Source organism: Doryrhamphus excisus, chromosome 2 (assembly GCF_030265055.1).
Source record: "Doryrhamphus excisus isolate RoL2022-K1 chromosome 2, RoL_Dexc_1.0, whole genome shotgun sequence".
In the NCBI taxonomy this organism is placed as follows: domain Eukaryota; kingdom Metazoa; phylum Chordata; class Actinopteri; order Syngnathiformes; family Syngnathidae; genus Doryrhamphus; species Doryrhamphus excisus.
The window spans coordinates 12,790,904-12,810,243 of NC_080467.1; the positions used below are offsets into that span (position 1 = coordinate 12,790,904).

Genomic DNA, 19,340 nt, shown 5'->3' on the forward strand with positions numbered 1-19,340 from the left:
AACCCACAGAGGCCAAAGAGGATGATCAGCTGACGCCGAGTTTGGCTGTGAAATAACGAAAAGAGGCAGCCGATAAAAAAGGATGGCTTCGTGGCTGACACATCCTTTATTTGTCGTTCATGCTTTTTATCAGTGCAAAAACTCTGGCGGACAAACAGAGAATGTTGCAGCGGGTGACATATAGTCATATTAAACACTCCGATTGCAATTCTTCTATTACTATTATGCGATTGCTCCTCCCAACAGTTATTTATAACCACCACCTTGCATGATATAAACAAAAGACACAAAACAATGTACAGTACGCTTCCTCACACACAAGCACACCCAGGCATTTGGTGTATCTTGTTATATGATTAATGCAAACACTCCTCCCACCAGTTATTAACGATAACCACCACCTTGCATAATATAAACAAAAAGACCCCAAGGTCATACACAAGCACACCTAGACATTTGCTGTGTCTTGTTATATGATTAATGCAACCACTCCTCCCACCAGTTATTAACGATAACCACCACCTTGCATAATATAAATGAAAAGACCCCGAGGAATGTACATTATGCCTGCTCATACACAAGCACACCTAGACATTTGGTGTGTCTTGTTATATGATTAATGCAATCACTCCTCCCACCAGTTATTAACGATAACCACCACCTTGCATAATATAAACAAAAGACACTAAAAATGTACAGTACGCTTCCTCACACACAAGCACGCCCAGGCATTTGGTGTATCTTGTTATATGATTAATGCAAACACTCCTCCCACCAGTTATTAACGATAACCACCACCTTGCATAATATAAACGAAAAGACCCCAAGGAATGTACATTATGCTTGCTCATACACAAGCACGCCTAGACATTTGGTGTGTCTTGTTATATGATTAATGCAATCACTTCTCCCACCAGTTATTAACGATAACCACCACCTTGCATAATAGAAATAAAAGGAAACTCATAAAAAGGTAAAACAGTGCACTTGCTCATGCAGAAGCTTGTCACATAATTACTGCATGATGGTAATATGGTTGCTCCTCCCGCCATTTATTAATGATAACCACCACCTTGCATAATAGAAATAAACAGAAGCTCAAAAATGCTAAACAGTGCACTTGCTCATGCAGAAGCTTGTCACAATTATCGCATGATGGCAATATGGTCGCTCCCCCTGCCAGTTATTAATAATTACCACCACCTTGCACAATAGAAAAAAAAGAAACTGATAAAAATGCAAAACAGTGCACTTACATAATATAAATAAACGAGGGGCACCACAAAAGAACAAGATCAAGGTTTGCTGTATACTTGCTATTTGATGAACGCAATCAGTCCTCCCGCCAGTTATCAAGGATAACAGGGACCACTAAAAATAACATACAAAATCAACATCAACAGTACATTTAGATATAGATTCTACAACACCAAAGTCATCATTTCACACACAAAATTGTTTACACTGTACTATTAAAAGACAAAGTGCTAATATTTATAGACATGTTATCAAAATATTACAAGAATAAACCTGTATGAATAGAAAAAAATCTGTTTTGTTTTTTTAATTTTATAGAACACATGTGTAAACGTTTAAATAATTAACTATTATGAGAAAACACTGCATATGTATTAATTAAAAAGCGTTATCTGATTGACACCAGAAATGTCACTTGGTAGGACAATTCCTTCAACTGCCCACTAGAGGGAGACAGATACAACGTAGCAGCCCTAACATGTTTGGCTACCACAATGGTGGTAGCCATTTTATTTTATTAAAGTCATCATTCTGAGCTAAAAAAATACATTTTTTTTAATCCATCACATATATGAAGATATGTAAATGCACCACTTACCTGCCATTTCATTAGGAACACCAGCACAATGCAATGACATCATACAAGTAAAAACACTTCTGAGGTATTGGATCTGGATGATGCAGGTGTACCTAATCAAGTGTTCTGTGAACATAAAGTGTCATAAAGGGATTTTTTTAAGTTATGCAAAAAAAAAAGTAGAAAAGTGAGCGTTATAAAATATTTTTATTCATATATAAACACCCAACAGCAAATACTATTATTCACTGGGAGACAAGTATGGTATTGTTCACAAAAGCGATAAGAAAAGACATAAAAAAACAGTGAAAGTTAGAATATGAATATCTTTAAGTCCTGTGCATAGATGATTGGTTGAGAGCAGGAGTTGTTACTTCAAGACTCCCACGCTGACTGAGTCTTTCCCCTCCGCGAGTGACGGTCGCTTTGCGGTGCCGTAGGAAGCATACGGAGGAGCGATGGTGGAGGGGGTGGTAGAAGAAGGTAAACGAGGCAGAGTGCACGTTGACGTTTGTCGTTCAGGAGGACAGTAGCCCGGCGAGGATGAGCGCGCTTTACCCTGCAAGCTGCAGCTACTGCCGCTCTGCAGGGGAGACGTCTTATTGGGACCTCGGCTCAGAGACGACGTGGACGAGCTGGAGAGAGGCGACGTCCTCAGGCCGTAACCCAGGATCCCCGTGCTCATGAGGAACTCCCTGGAGCCGTAAGCAGGAGGCGTTGGCCCTCGGGCGCCTTGGGGTCGGCCGTTGTCCGGCGGGAGGCTCCTCCTGCAGGGGATGTCGTAGATGGACGCGTCGGGGCCGTAGAGGGCTTGGGATCTGGCCTGCAGACGCAGCATCCGCTCCCTGTCCTCCATCTCACGCCTCTCATGGATAGACGAGATGAGGCTTTTGGAAAAGGTGTCATACCGTGATGTGACGGTGGCAGCGGTGGACTTCTGGGGCGTGGAGCTCAAACTGTGGGTCTTCATGTCTCGCATTGCTAGAGCTGACCCCACGAAAGGGGGCTCTCTTTGGATGTAGCCTACAGCGAAGGATGGGGACGGGTCTCTGGGGGCGAGACCCGGCAAAGAAGGGGAGGTGTCTCTGGGCTGAGGGGATTGTCGGGTGACCCCCATGAAGACGGGGCTGTATGCCTGAGGTGTGTAGGCCAGAGCGGGGGGCCTCTGCACCACACCGCCATCAGGACCCAAGCTCATGAAGAAGCTGACTGTAGGAGCCGCTCTTTGGGCCCCACACTGGGGGTCCATGAGGTTATCGTAACTGCTATGACTGGCCAGCAGACTCGGGGTGGCGGGACCGGGATCGGCGTGCGCGGACGGCAACTGGGATTTGCAGCCGTGATGGCGACCGCTGCCGGTGCCATGTTTGAGTGAACGGGAGTTGAGGGTCATAGAGCTGAACTGCACGGCGCCCGAGATGGTGCTGGTGGCCTGGAGGGGGGGCAGCGTGCCTCTCACAGGGCTTCCATTCAGGTCTGGACTTTTGCTGTCCCCTTGTTGCTCTGAGGGCTTCAGCAGCTACACACACAAGGAACACGGACAATGTTGGTCAAGAGGAACTGTATGGGGAGCCTAAGACCGGCAGACAACAACAAGGTACCCCACAAGTTTTACCAGTAATAAGACGGGGTGTACTAGTCCAGGGTGTACACCGCCTCGACCCCGAAGTCAGATGAAGGAAGATGGAAGATGACACCCGACTCACAAGATCGGGTCCACAAGAATTTCAACATTCCAATAAAGATCTCATTCCCAACCGGGATGGGTGCAATCCCCGCTTTTCTGCCTGGGAACCTCGGATTTGGAGGTGCCAAAACAGCTGCCACAAGATCCCGAGACCCCCACCCCCACCCCACTCCACTCCCAAGTGGCACATAATAGCGTGTCACCAATCCTGTACTCCTGGAGCACCCTCCACAGGAAGTCATGTTGTACCCCCTAGCTGGTCCTGTGTTCCGCTTCGACTGACGGACTTCTTGAAAACGGGGATCGCACCCCCCCGGTCGGCTAATCCAGAAGGTTCTGTTCCTGACTTCCACACCAAGACAGCATATTGGCAAGCATCTTTTTTCCCTCCTAGCTTCTACTACGTTACCTTGCATTGCTCCTCCTCTTGTGCTATGTGTGTGTATGCTAGTGGCCCCGCCTCCTCTGGCAGTGACAAAAGCAACTTAATGACCGAGAAGAGGTGTCACTCTTGGTGTGAACGCTACGACAAGGAAAACAGACACGCTTGCACATAGCAATAAAAATACTGGGTTTGTTTTCATTTCTGGTGTGATTTTCAGTTTTTTTTCTGAAGATGGAATTTTGTCGTGTTTTCATCTCGGAATTTAGCAGTAATGCGGTCGCTGTACCGGACCGTCGTGGTGAAAAGAGCTGAGTCGGAGGGCAAAGCTGTCAATTTACCGGTCGATCTATGTTCCCACCCTCACCTATGGTCATGAGCTTTGGGTCATGACCGAAAGAATGAGATGGCGGATACAGGCGGCTGAAATGAGTTTCCTCCGTAGGGTAGCTGGACTCACCCTAAGAGATAGGGTGAGGAGCTCAGTCATCCGGGAGGGGCTCAGAGTAGAGCCGCTTCTCCTTCACATCGAAAGGAGTCAGTTGAGGTGGCTCGGGCATCTAGTCCGGATGCCTCCCGGACGCCTCCCTGGTGAGGTGTTCCGGGCATGCCCAACCGGGGAAAAGGCCCCGGGGCAGACCTAGGACACGCTGGAGGGATTATGTCTCACAGCTGGCTTGAGAACGCCTTGGCGTCCTCCCGGTGGAGCTGGAGGAGGTGGCCGGGGACCGGGAAGTCTGGGCTTCCCTACTAAGACTGCTGCCCCCGCGACCCGGATAAGCGGAGGAAAATGGATGGATGGATCTCGTAATTTATGAAAACCAAACATGAGAACAACGTCGCTCAATTGTTTTCACCATTTCATCATGCTAACACCAGGATGCTATCCTGTCACTGGTATACTGTCATGTACCTGCTCTGGAGGAATGGGTGAGGATCCTCTGGATATGGCCTCCAGAACCGGTCTCAGCTGTGGGACAGTGGGAATGGACACGGGAATGATGGACTTGGTGTGATGTCCCGTCTCTAAACAATCGGAGGATAAAAAGCTTTAAAGTAAAAGTCCAACATGTGTTTGAATGTTCTCTTAAGTACCTTCCATGGATGCCAGGTGGCTTTTCAGCAGCCCGTGTTCAGGTTTTGGTGGCAGCGGAGGCGGACTTTTCTGCTGTTTTGTATCCGACTGCTCCACCACAACTCCAGCGGAGGAACGCTGATGGGGAAAAAGCGAAACACATTCGAGGAGGCCGTGTTCTGACACTTGCATCATTGCTTGCGCGTACTTTATTTTGAAGGTCCTGGCTGTGCTTGCCGTTGTCTGTGACTTTGACCAACGTCTGCCTGTCAATCTCAGGTCTCAGGAAGGGAGGCTGGATGTGGATCACGGACTTCTTACGAGGCCTGGCTGTGTAGCTGAAGGAAGAACGTCCATTTTGGAAGAGAACAACTTTAGTAAATCAATAAAAGTTCTTACCTTGGTGAGGTGGGACTGCAGACGAGGTACTCCAGATTGTTGCAACAACCGCGTGTAAACGGATTCACTCCTCCATGAAACTTTCCGGTTACCTGTGGGAACGTCAATACATGAAGCACATGGGATTATATCATTATGGGTATGGATAGAATTCCTAAATTAATCAATTATCTGGTTCTTTCTTTGGTTGGAATTTTTAGCAACATTAGCCGAGTGCGGCCTCACAGCAAGGAGACCGGGGTTCGATTCCCTGCTTGGGCATCTCTGTGTGGAGTCTTCTACAGGGACTCCGGTTTCCTCCCACATTCCAAAAACATGCTAGGTTAATTGGCCACTCCAAATTGCCCATAAGTATGAATGTGAGTGTGAATGGTTGTTTGCCATATTTTCAATATTTCAATATATTATTCAATAATTGTTATATAATTGTCTATAGTATTTTGTACATTACCGAGTCAATTAATCATATGTCAATCTATTTTGATAGAATTGTCATGAAGAGAAACAGAAACTAGTTGAAAATGTACGTAAATAGTGTATTACACATTTTAAAATTAAATTCCCAAAATAAAATAATACGTGAATAATTAAATAAAAAAAAGGGGTGAAAACAAAAAAAGCAGAAATACAATAAGATATAATAATAATCACAATATAAATACTGTATAAAAAAAGAAAAACAAAAAATAAGGCACCAGCCTATCAGCAATTATTATTTCATCATTACATTTATTGCATTAAAATAATAATTACAACTAATATCACCCACACGTTTGTAAATAGGCCTTTTATTTTGTACATGGCCATATTTTTTGTGGGTTTCTTCCCACATTCCAAAAACATGCTAGGTTAATTGGCGACTCCAAATTGTCCATAGGTATGAATGTGAGTGTGAATGCTTGTTTGCCTATCACAAACACCGCTGGGATAGGCTCCAGCACCCCCCGCGACCCTCGTGAGGAAACAGCGGTAGAAAATGAATAAATGAATGAATATTGCACTGAAAGGAGAAGCTCTCCAATCTGGTTGTAATGTCAATAAAGACCATTCCATTCCATTCTATGGATTGAGAGTAAAAAAAATGAGGTTTTGGTGGAGTAGTGGACATCTGACTTTTGTCGGAAGTAAACATGGCTGTTATTGGGTGATTGACACTGACTTGTTCATTGGTGGTGCGTCCCCTGGACACGAGGAAGAGATGAAATCCAGTCAGACCCAGAACCGGGAGGAGAAAGAGACCCGATATACTGATGACCACCAAGCTGTGAAAAGACCGTGAAGGAAAAGCGCTCCATGATGAACAAGAGTAGATAGAACAACAGTATGGACTGGAAGGATACGTGACGGTGCAGTGCAGCTTCCACAGGTCGTCCATGTGGTGCAGGATGTACATGAGGCCGAAGCTGAAGACGCAGACCATGTGACCGGTGAGGGACAAAAGGAAGAGGAAGAAGTAGCGGTAGTTCCTCCTCCCGATGCAGTTGTTGACCCAAGGGCAGTGATGGTCAAAGTCCTGCAGACAGAATATGATTTTTTTTTTTGGATATCCTCCCGTGCCTTACAAATTTATTTCCTAGCGAGGCTACAAAGGATAGGAGGAGGATTAACCTGATTAATGAGATCTCTCTCCCTTCATCACGCTCTGTCCATCATTCACAACACACACACAAATCCCCTTTTATTGACTCCCCCCCCCAACACACACACACAACCATATATTCATCCTAACTTCACTTTCTATTCAAGGTGTGCTCCATCCCGTGTCCTCTGTTTCCTCAACATCACCACCCATTTGAGATTGAACGTTGACCTTCATGCTGTAGGCCGCTCATTAAAAACACTTTCACATTCCAAGCCTGGATGATTTTTAGAGGACATTACAATTTTGTTTTCATTATAATCATGACGCATATTGTGTTCTACAAGAAATGCATGCTTGTATACGACCACAGCGGCCGTACCAAGTGGAGTAATGATTGACACATTGATAAGGTTTAGCCCCACCCCTACATTTGAAAGAAAGCATAAATAGTGGAGTTGCGCTACCTTGTGGCAACGTTGGTACATTACCGTTTCATTCATTTCAGGTCGTGGGTATGCTGGAGCCTATCCCAGCTGTCTTGGGGCGAGAGGCGGGGTACACCCTGGACTGGTCGCCAGCCAATCACAGGGCACATATAGACAAACAACCATTCACACTCACATTCATACCTATGGACAATTTGGAGTCGCTAATTAACCTAGCATGTTTTTGGAATGTGGGAGGAAACCCATAAAAATATGGCCATGTACAAAATAAAAGGCCTATCGGTGATATTATTTGTAATTATTATTTTAATGCAATAAATTTTAATGGTGGAATAATAATTGCTGATAGGCTGGTGCCTTATGGCAAAACATGCAGAGTGTTTTTCTTTTTTTATACAGTATTTATATTGTGATTATTATTATATCTTATTGTATGTCTGCCTTTTTTGTTTTCACCCCTTTTTTTAATTTGATTATTCATTTATTATTTTATTTCGGGAATTTAATTTTAAAATGTATAATACACTATTTACGTACATTTTTCTCTTCATGACAATTCTATCAAAATAGATTGACATATGATTAATTGACTCGGTAATGTACAAAATACTATAGACAATTATATAACAATTTTTGAATAATATATTGAAAATATATTAACACAAATATTTCATAAAATGTTCATACATTTTAAATTAATAATAAATAAATAAATAAAAATAGATTTGATGTACCTTTAACAATTTTAAGAAAATGTGTCAATTAATCATATTTTAGCAATAATATAAAAATAATCTAAATATATATTATATTTGTTATATATGTATATAACAATATATTTAAATATTATATATATATATATATATATATATATATATACACTGTATATATTTATATATATGAGCAAATATTTAAAAAAATATATTATCAAAAATTGGTTCGTACATGAATGATATTTAATTTATTTTAAAACATTCCCTGAAACATAAATATTCTTAGTAAATACGGTAGATTGTCTTTCATGCTAATTCTACTACATTGGCAGTAACTTAGACAATTAGCTGGGTCATTTTGCTAAATTTTTTATTTTATTTTATTCATTGTATTTGATTGAAGGCCACATATGATACGTCTTATTTTGGTATTTTCTTCCAAATTTGCTCATGTCTGGAATTGTGTGTGTGCGTGTTGTCACCGACCTCCACACAGCGATCACACACGCTGCAGTGTGAGCAGCGTGGCGGTCTGTAGAAGTGACAGGAAGCGCACCACTTCATGCGCACTTGGATGCCCCTCACGTCCACGTTCTTGTAAAGGGGAGCCCGGAATTCATCGTCCTTGTCCTCATCCTCATTTGCTGAGATAAGACACGTAGGATAACATGTGACTAGCAGAAAAAAAAAGACAGTTGGGATTAACATCACTAACCCATGGGGAGAACGCCAGCGTCCATGAATGTTGCCATGGTGAAGTTGGCCAGTACGAAAAGGAAAAGGACGGCACAGCATGGCGGCACGGCAGGGCAGATGGTCACGGCCAGCCACGGGCATCTGCAAAACATCCAAAAACTCATCCCGTGTTGCCTGGAAGTAGAATCTTGTCGTCTTGCGAGTATCCATCCCGCCCAGGTTGAGGTTAACACAAATCAGGGCCACAACAAAGACTTTAGGGGATAATCTTCATGGCGTTTATTCCAATGGGATCCCAAAAAGTAATTGTTTACAGTGAAAGATAAGCGAGTATTAGTGCATGTTCATCACTGCTCCCACATCAGGCGGGATTAAAAACAGGCAGGGTCCCTCCAGGATGCGGCAAGAAAGACACTGCAGCGGGTGGATCAGGCCTGCCACAAACAATTGTTTCCACCGGATTAATCTGTTGATTATATGCTAATTGATTACTTTGACGGTTCATGTAATAATGTTCAAATATGCAGGGATTACAACTGCAAGCTAAAGATCCATTGCACAATAACAGTAACTTTGTACACTATCTTTATGTTGCATGGAACATATTACATTCTTAAACTGCATCACCTCACCGATTTGAGGATTTGGGGTCGTATATGTAGAAATCATCATGCAGTCCAATGCATTTAACCCTTTGATGCACGAGTGACTGGACCCTACACTCTTCCATAAGTGGGTCAAAAATGACCCATACTAGAATCAATGTATTTTTATGTCAATTTTGCCATTTTGGTTAGGAATAATCACTTGTATGATATTTAGTATTATATTTAGGACCACACAAGAATGATTTCATGTTAGAAACATCTTCATTTTTCACTTTTTTCCATCTTTGAAAAAGAAAATGACCCCGTACAACAATAGAAAATGTGAAAATGCATTGTGTGTTGCATAAAGGTAAAAAAATGTGAATGGCATGATATCAAAAATATGATTTTTGAGGAATACCTGGAATATGAAATGATAACAATTTTTCATTACGAAGATATTTCAAGAAAACAACCTGACCGGGTCATTTTTGACCCACTTATGGAAGGTTGGGGTAGTAACACAAAAACAAAAATTTATTAAAATGCATAAAAGGTAAGTTAAAAATGTGAACGGTATGATATCATAAATATGTTTTTTGACGAGTACCTGGAATATGAAATGATAATTTTTCATTACAAAGATATTTCAAGAAAACAACCTGACCGGGTCATTTTTGACCCACTTATGGAAGGTTGGGGTAGTGACACAAAAACAAAAATGTCTTAAAATGTATAAAAGGTAAGTTAAAAATGTGAATGGTATGATATCATAAATATGTTTTTTGACAAATACCTGGAATATGAAATTATTAATTTTTTTCATTATGAAGATATTTGAAGAAAACAACCTGACCGGGTCATTTTTGACCCACTTATGGAAGGTTGGGGTAGTAACACAAAAACAAAATTTTCTTAAAATTTATAAAAGATAAGTTAAAAATGTGAATGGCATGATATCAAAAATATGTTTTTTGAGGAATACCTGGAATATGAAATGATAAAAAAAATTTATTACGAAGATATTTCAAGAAAAAAACCTGACCGGGTCATTTTTGACCCACTTATGCATCTAAGGGTTAAGGGCGACCAACATGCACAATATGAAACATAATGTTCAATTCTTAGTCTATCACAACTAAAAAAAAAGAACACATTTGCAAGTGACATTGGATGCACAAAAACAAACAAAAAATAATAAAAATGTTCAATGTCCAATCCCCAAACTCCCTAGCTGGATGTCTGACTGGGTTCAAGCCATGGGGGAGGGGTCCCCACTGAGCGGAGCGCCTGCTGATGCCATGCCAGCTGCAAACCCACTAATCCCCTCGGATTATCAACTCTGGATTACAGGCCCTCTCTGCCAGTCCATTGTGGAATCCTCACAGTGGATGTTCCACACGCGTGCGCGCGCACACACACCCACCCAGCACAGCACCTTATATGTACTGTATCATGCAACACATCATATGGAATAATATAGCATATACAGTAAAGCTCACTAACATACAATGAGTGGGTTAGTAATAAAGCAGTATTGTAATGAAAGACTAATAAATGATATATCAGGCCAGAAATGTATCATACTGCATATGTATTTTGAGGATTTTATACAATTTCAAACCCATTTTATCTTCTATTTGATTAGATTTTCTGCACCTTGTTTTTATCCCATTTTATTTATATTTACTTACATTTTTTTTGTATAGACTACTTTGCCAGCCAGTACCTTTTCCCATTTTATTTCATTCATTTTTTTAATATAAAGTTACAGTAATTTATTAGCTTTTTTATACAAATTTTTGTTTTTTATATACTATTTTTAGTATTTTTAATTTTCTTTAGCCTTTTTATACAAATTTTTGTTTTTGATATATTATTTTTAATATTTTTAATTTTCTTTATCTTTTTTTATACAAATTTTTGTTTTTTGATATATTTTTAGTATTTTTAATTTTCTTCTATTTCTGAACCTTTTTGTCAATGTTATTTCATTCCAAATTTAATTAATTTCACATTTTTTATTTTCATACTTTGTATCATGTATTATTATTCACTATTCTTTTTTAAATTTATATTTCATGACTACTTCTATTTCTTTAAAAGAGTAATTACAAAGTATTTCCTTTTCTTTCAGGCCATGTATGATCTCTTTTTCGATAGACAGACCAAAAAAAGAAAAGCATATACCGAGCCCAATAAAGTGATTTGTGTATTTCAGATTGTGGTCTACTGTTAGATAATTGGATCACGTCACAGCCGTGTGAGAACTCATTGGACTTATTTCTCGAGGACCTGATTACAATGTGGCGGTCTCCTGATGGACACTGTCGGTCCGAGACCATCTGGACCGCACCGCGAGGGAGGGACAGTTCATTACGCTACAAGACAAGCCCTCCACCTAATGAAAGAGCCCTGGCCAGAGCTGTATTAAATCACACGCACACACACACACACACACAGAGAGAGAGAGAGAGAGAGAGAGAGAGTAAGCTGCTCACGCTGCCTTCATCCCTGCAGTGGGTCAGTGGCACAGCAGACAGTTCAGTCAAGCCGCAAGTTGGTGAAATACTGTTAATGACATCACCACTATGTCTCACACACACACACACACACACTGCAATTCACACTTGATTCCTACTGTCCAATTGAGTAAAGTTTGTCTTGGTAGGAGTGGAGACTAAAATATGAACTCAATTTCTAACATTTTCAGCACCGATTGTTTGATGAGTTGACTAAATGACTAAAAACAAGGTCCACCAAACGTAATGTAAGGTGTAGGGTTCCTTTCCCAAAAAGGGAACCTTTCAATATTGGTGCAAATTTCGTCAAACTGTTTTAGTTAAGTGCCGCTATTTATTTGATTGACATTTTTTTCCCAGTAACAAAAAAATTATTTAGCACATTTGCTTCCAAAAGCTGCGATTGGCTGGGCGACCAGACCAGGGTGTACCCCGGCTCTCGCTCTAAGTCCGCTGGGATAGACTCCAGCATAACCCTGCGACCCTAGTGAGGATAAGCGGCATAGAAAATGGATGGATGGATGCTAACAAAAGCAAGAGGCCTGAGTATTATCATCTGCTTTTGGGGGGAAATGTAACATTAAAAAAACAACTTCAAGGTGTGGAGAGCAAAAACAGGAGGACACACACATACACACACACACACACACACGCACACATGGTTTCACGGTTGTGCGATGATGATTGTGTGAATACCATACATAAAAAGGCTGCCATCATAATATAGGTAAAATTTATGACTGTGTTTTTTGTGTACAGTGGTGACAAAAGTCTTTTTTTCCCCCACATTTGTTGTACAAATGTTTCAGCAAATGTGTCATCAAATTTAAATATTGGTCAATGACAACACAACATTTGTTTAAATACAAACCTACATGGTCCTGTGTGAGAAAAAGTGATTGCTCCCAGTTTGGAAAAGTTTATAAAGTCATTTCTAAAGATTTGGGACTCCAGCAAACCACAGTGAGAGCCATTATCCACAAATAGCAAAAAAAAATGGAACAGTGGTGAACCTTCCCAGGAGTGGCCAGCCAACTGAAATGACCCCAGCAGCAAGAAGTCATCCAAGAGTTCAAACAAGACCCCACAACATCCAAATAACTGCTGTCCTCACTTTGCTCAATTAAGGTAAGTGTTCAAAAATGGCTGAGTTCCAATATGAAAATCATTAAGGCTTGTTTGAATTTGAATTTGAAATTGAATTTGAGTTTTGGTAGGTGTGTGGTGTAAAAGTAACACCACATTTCAGAAAAAGAACATCATAGTAAAATATGGTGGTGGTAGTGTGATGGTCTGGGCTGTTTTAGCTGCTTCAGGACCTGGAAGACACGCTGTGATAAATGGAACCATGAATTCTGCTTTCTACCAAAAAAATCCTGGAGGACAATGATCCGAAACACACCAAGTAAGTCCATCTCTGATTGGCTGAAGAACATCTGAATCAAGACTTTGGAGTGGCCTAGTTCTGACCTGAATCCTATTGAGATTCTGTGGCATGACCTTAAAAAGGGGGCTTCATGCTGGGAAATCCATCCAATGTGACTGAATGACAACAATTCTGCAAAGATGAGTGAACCAAAATTCCTCCAAAGCACTGGAAGAGACTCACTGAAAGTTATCACAAACGCTTGATTGCAGTTGTTGCTGCTAAGGGTGGCCCAACTAGTTATTAGGTTTAGGGAGGCAACCATTTCCACACAGGCTCATGTAGGTTTGGATTATTATTCATTCATTCATTTTCATCGCTTTTTCCTCACGAGGGTCGCGGGGGGTGCTGGAGCCTATCCCAGCTGTCTTTGGGCGAGAGGCGGGGTACACCCCGGACTGGTTGCCAGCCAATCACAGGGCACATATAGACAAACAAGCATTCACACTCACATTCATACCTATGGACAATTTGGAGTGGCCTAGCATGTTTTTGGAATGTGGGAGGAAACCGGAGTACCCGGAGAAAACCCATCAATGCACGGGGAGAACATGCAAACTCCACACAGAGATGGCCGAGGGTGGAATCGAACCCTGGTCCTCATAGCTGTGAGGTCTGCACGCTAACCACTAGAACGCCCTTGGATTATTATTTTCTGCCTTAATAATAAAAGTTTCATTTAAAAACTGCATATATTATAGTAATATTTCCATTTGTTTCATGATCTGAAACATTTAAGTGTAACAAAACATGCAAAAAAAAAAAAAAGAAATCAGGAAGGGAACAAACACTTTTTGACACCACTGTACAATTCCAGACTCCCATTTCCCAGATGGGGGGGGGGATCACATGGCATTGACCGGATCCTAATCCTCCTGCAGTCCCAATCTGCCTTCACATTCCAGTGTAATATATGTGTCTACATAAGAGAAACTGGGGCAAATATGGCTACGGAGGTGAAAGGTCACTGTAGAGCAAAGCTGATGAGGCGGGAGATGATATTCAGTAAGCCAATAGCAGATACAAGAAGGTTGTTATATGCCAGAGACAAACAGGTTGTTTTTGAAATGGATCTTAGCCTCAAGTGGACTCTTTCCAATCTCCCCCACAAAATAGGTCAAAGCCTCGCTCTGAGGAATGAGTTTTGTCGGAGGCGGCGTGTTTAAAAGTGCGTAACGTTTGATTTCAAAGTGGAGCACGGCATGCGGATCGTGTCGGCGGAAAGGTGTCTTATCAGTGGGAAAGTGCGAAAATAACTACTCCTAACTAAAGTGCGGGCCCTCGGGGCGGTCCGTTGCCAGCCAAGCAGGTCAGTGTCATGGCACACATGGCAGCATATGCTCATGGTTTTATGGGTCACGTGATAATTATAGCAGGGAAGGAAATAGTTTAGCAGTTTCATGCATGGCAAGTAGAAACATGGACAGATGGGAGGGGTCAGTGCCATTTGTGTCCCCATGGCATTACATGGTATAGTTTGTTTACCAATGGAAATGGGGAAAATCACATTTAAATCTACTTCTGCTCTAAATCATACAATATAGAAAGGATGAATTCATTAAAAATAATAACTGTCTACACACTCACGTTTGCTCCTCAACAATTACTAAATTTAATGTTTTTTGCGATATTTGTTTACATTCTGAATAGGTTATGTCCCTGTGTTTACCGCCCCCTCCCCACATTACTCTAATGCAGTGGTGTCCAAAGTGTGGCCCGTGGGCCATTTGTTGCCCACTGCTGTTTTTTAATGGGCCCTAAATTTTGAAAACAGAATTTAACATACATTTAACAAATCTGCAGTAATTTTACCAGAATTAAGTCAAAAAGTTGGAATTTTACAAGAGCATGATTACAAGGATGAACAACATCATTTTAGTAGGTTAAAATTGAAAAATTAAAGAAAACCGAAGTCCGAAGTCGCAACATCGTAAGAATCAAACAAAAAAAACAAAGTTGAAATTTAGAGAAAATTTGATTAGGGGAAAAAGTTACAGGAAAATAAATAAAAAATCTGCTGAAATTTTTAGAATAGAATCCAAATATTGGGAGAAAAAGTTGCACTCTATGGAGAAAAAAGTAGCAATTTTACAAGAATAAATTGTGGTATATTGTATAAAACAATTGGTTGGGAACAACGTTACAATATGGCAATAAAGTCAAAATATTACGAAAATTATTTTAGAAGAAAGTTGAAATATTTGGATTTTTTTATAAACAGCACAAAAAGAGAGCAAAGACCAAAGTTCATATTAATAATGAGCTTTTCCACCCATATCACAAACATATTTTTTTTCTTGGAATATACTGTATATAGTTTTTTTAGCATAGCTACACATGTTGGTTTACAAAATGTCACAGTGGCCTTGCATCCATTAATTAATTAATTTTTCTCTGCGGTAACCAAATACAAACATAGGGAGCGTTGAAGTGGGAAGGGAAAATTGGAATGGTGTAAAAACTGCAAAATGGTTCGTTCCGCCTGGTAGGGCATACATTAAAGGTGTATTGTAATCCTACTGATTGTTGAGTCTTGTGTGGTTGTATATTATTAGTTGTGTTCTCGTCATTAATAGGCCTGCCTTTTGATATCCTATACCTCAGGCTCAAACATAAAACAACACAATTTGACTTTGATAGCAGAAAAAAATATATAGAATGGAAAAGCTGATGTATTGCCAAGGAGGCCTGATTTGAAGAACAAATAGACTGAATGAACAATATTTACAACAAATTAGCAACAAAATATATCAGGAAGGGCGGCACGGCGAAGGAGTGGTTAGCGCGCAGACCTCACAACTAGGAGACCCAAGTTCAATTCCACTCTCGGCCATCTCTGTGTGGAGTTTGCATGTTCTCCCCGTGCATGCGTGGGTTTTCTCCGGGTACTCCGGTTTCCTCCCACATTCCAAAAACATGCTAGGTTAATTGGCGACTCCAAATTGTCCATAGGTATGAATGTGAGTGTGAATGGTTGTTTGTCTATATGTGCCCTGTGATTGGCTGGCCACCAGTCCAGGGTGTACCCCACCTCTCGCCCAAAGACAGCTGGGATAGGCTCCAGCACCTCCGCGACCCTCGTGAGGAAAAGCGGTAGAAAATGAATGAATGAATGTTGGCTTGCCAAAAGTTCACTTTTGGTCATGTGACAGCATCATTTTTAGGATTTTCAGACTCTAGAAGCCCTTTTTTAAAAAAATTAAAATACAATTTCAGGGCACACATGGATGGATGCGTGGTTGTATCCACTCATGAGTGGTTGGTGGTATGGATAAGAAAAATATTTGGACAGTTTATGGATGGATGCAGGAACCCAAGTATGGTGGGACAGATGTTGCATGGATGAATCCACGTACTATGCCGGGACACACGCATGAATGGCTGGATGCATGGAGCGCAGTAAACAAAGTGTCCAACTTGTGTGTGATTTTTGACTTACGTGAAAACGAAGAAGAGCGACGTGGATCCCACCAGGAGGCAGGCTGCCGTGCACACCGGAATAAAAGCGGACGCTTTTAGCGAGTCGGCGCCGCTGCCGGGCATCCTGTCTTCCCCACGCTCACTCTGATGTCATACCAGCGGATAGATAGACAGTATAGAGCACGTCGTGGCCGGTCCGACAGCGGGAAAGTCTCTTGAAGAAAAACAGAAGCATGTTCTAGTGGAAAATCATCTTCGAAGACGAGGGAGACTGCAGCCCGCCTGCTCCGTGGGGATGCATCCCGTCCTGTGACTCCCTGCAAAGCAGCCTCCGATTCATCCCAAAAGGTGGAGCTTTCGCGTACGGATGACGTGAAAGTACTCTACACCACACAGAGCGAGCACAATTTAGTTATTATTGACTTTCCTACAACCCAAACATATCTACACTTAAATGACATACGACTACTTTAACAAGAAGATTTGAAAAAAAGTTTAAGTTTTATCTTAAACCAGTATGTAAAACAAATCTCGTCAAAACCAAACATTATTTTGTCAAATAACTTCCTAAGAGACAGAATCTGTTAACATCATTTTTAACACCGATTTAATGTACTTTATATTAAAAAAGTGCGCCTACCTTACGAATATTGATGTCTTTAGGTGACCAGCAGGGGGCGACAAAAACAAGTCACAGGAGTGCGGTGCTGGTTTTCAGGTACTACTGTAAAACACGCAAAATTCTCGCTGCAAAAACAGGTAAAGATCAATATAACTGGAGTGCTGTTTTTTTTTTTTTTTTTGAGAAAAAAAAATTGTTAAACATTTTAAAATATTATAATACAATACATTGAATAAATGACAACATTTAATAGAATTACACTGAATCTAAAAAAATGTAGGTGGGGGTCTGACTCTAATATACCACCATTTTTGATACCAATACATCAAAAATGTGACCTTTTCTTGCTAGATAAATGAAAAATAAGGCATATCTGGGAAAATAGAACTTTACCAAATAGGATTCTCATGGCATTGAATTGGTTAGCTGTCCAGTTGCTATCGATTCAATGCCCTGAGAATATAATGACTTGAACGAATGAGGATCAGGAATACTCCTTAGTACTGACACACAGCGGACTATTAGTTGTGTTGGAGATAAACATCCTTCACAAGGTAAGGCTCTCTCAGGGGGAAATGAGGTGAGTGCGTAGGCGTCTCTAGCTCTTCTATAAATGTCCAAAGGCAGAAGTCACCCTTCACTCGTCAAGAGCTACTGTACAACAATGGATGTTGAGGAGTTGATTGAATCAATCATTCGAGCTTTCATATTTATAGCAGGTGTCATCGGCAACAACTGGTTGGCCGTAAGCTCCATCCCCTCCAAGAGATCCAGTTTGTGCACCAACGAGCTGCTGTTCATCAACCTGGCCGTGTCCAACCTGATCACAAACTACCTGGTGGATCTGCCCGATACTATTGCTGATTTCGCAGGGCGCTGGTTCCTGGGTGAAGCCTACTGCGCCATATTTCGCTTCTGTGCCGACCTGTCGGAGACCAGCAGCATCTTCACCACTTTCTTCATCAGCGTTTTCTGGCGCCAGAAGCTGGTGGGTTCCCTGAAGCGAGGTGGCGCCCCCGTGAAGCTGGACAATCTTTGTCTGGTGTTCTGCCTCCTGGCAGGGAGTTGGACCACAGCTTTGGTGTTCAGCATACCACACTTCTTCTTTGTAAACGTGGAAAAGACCAATGAGACCGAGGAAGACTGTATTGACGTCTTCCCCGATGCCTTTTCCAGGACAACTTATGATATATTTTATCTGACGCTGGCTAATGCGCTCCCTCTTGCTGGGATGTTGTTCGCCAGTGGTCAGATAGTGGTGACTTTGCTTCAGAACCAGCAACGCATCAGGAGTCATCCCAATTCCGGCCTCGACAACAACAACAAGGTGAAGGACAACGCTCAGGAAAGCGAGGTCAAGACTATTTCTGGACCAAGCAGAGGAAGCCCAAAGCACATTTACACAGGCGTTCCTGCCTCTACTTCCTGTCCTCAAGCAGGCCAAGCATCCACCCTTGACTCAGACCCAGCTAGAGCTCCACCGAACCAGTCCAAGCCTAGCCAGGCACGAGGGAAGCCCAACACTAACTCGCAAGTGAGAGCCGCCAAAAGTGTGGTGGCGGTGGCCAGCGTGTTTCTGGTCTGCTGGTTGACTCATCTACTTCTACGCATCACCAACAACTTCCACACCTCCTCCATCGTGGTGGAGGTGGCCAGCTACATCGCAGCCTCCTACACCTGCATTATCCCTTACATATTCCTACACGGAGTCAAAAAGCTCACTTGCGCTTGCAAAAGGTAGACAGTCCTGACATAATGTCAGTTCTTAGTGAGAACAGATAGTAGCTACGCAGTATAGAATTCACCCTGAAGCAATCCTGAGGACATTTTGAATACAGGTGAAGTTTGTTAGAGAATATTAATAATAATAATAATAATAATAAATTTTATTTGTACAGTGCTTTTCAAAATACTGAGACACTATTCATCTTTTAAACATTTTAGATTTG

At 41.6% G+C, this 19,340-nt stretch overlaps 2 protein-coding genes across 5 annotated transcripts; one reads left to right on the forward strand and one right to left on the reverse strand.

Moving 5' to 3' along the window:
- Window positions 1-123: 123 nt before the first annotated feature.
- zdhhc8a (zinc finger DHHC-type palmitoyltransferase 8a) lies at window positions 124-17,484 on the reverse strand. 4 transcript variants are annotated; one of them, XM_058064115.1, is made up of 11 exons: window positions 17,410-17,484; window positions 16,789-17,152; window positions 8,834-8,955; window positions 8,605-8,762; window positions 6,718-6,890; window positions 6,537-6,639; window positions 5,378-5,469; window positions 5,187-5,316; window positions 4,999-5,116; window positions 4,817-4,929; window positions 124-3,353 (listed from the first exon to the last, which is right to left on the reverse strand). In XM_058064115.1, exons 2-11 carry the CDS (start codon window positions 16,890-16,892, stop codon window positions 2,205-2,207), a joined length of 2,262 nt encoding a protein of 753 aa, XP_057920098.1. In that variant the 5' UTR covers window positions 16,893-17,152; window positions 17,410-17,484; the 3' UTR covers window positions 124-2,204. The 4 variants fall into 4 exon arrangements, with proteins under 4 accessions (XP_057920098.1, XP_057920096.1, XP_057920097.1 ...); XM_058064113.1 differs by having other exon boundaries at window positions 6,537-6,890; XM_058064114.1 differs by lacking the exons at window positions 16,789-17,152; window positions 17,410-17,484 and having other exon boundaries at window positions 8,605-13,641.
- Window positions 17,485-18,055: 571 nt separating this feature from the next.
- Window positions 18,056-19,132, forward strand: LOC131111648 (cephalotocin receptor 2). Its single transcript, XM_058064116.1, has one exon. It carries the CDS (start codon window positions 18,056-18,058, stop codon window positions 19,130-19,132), a length of 1,077 nt encoding a protein of 358 aa, XP_057920099.1.
- Window positions 19,133-19,340: the final 208 nt, after the last annotated feature.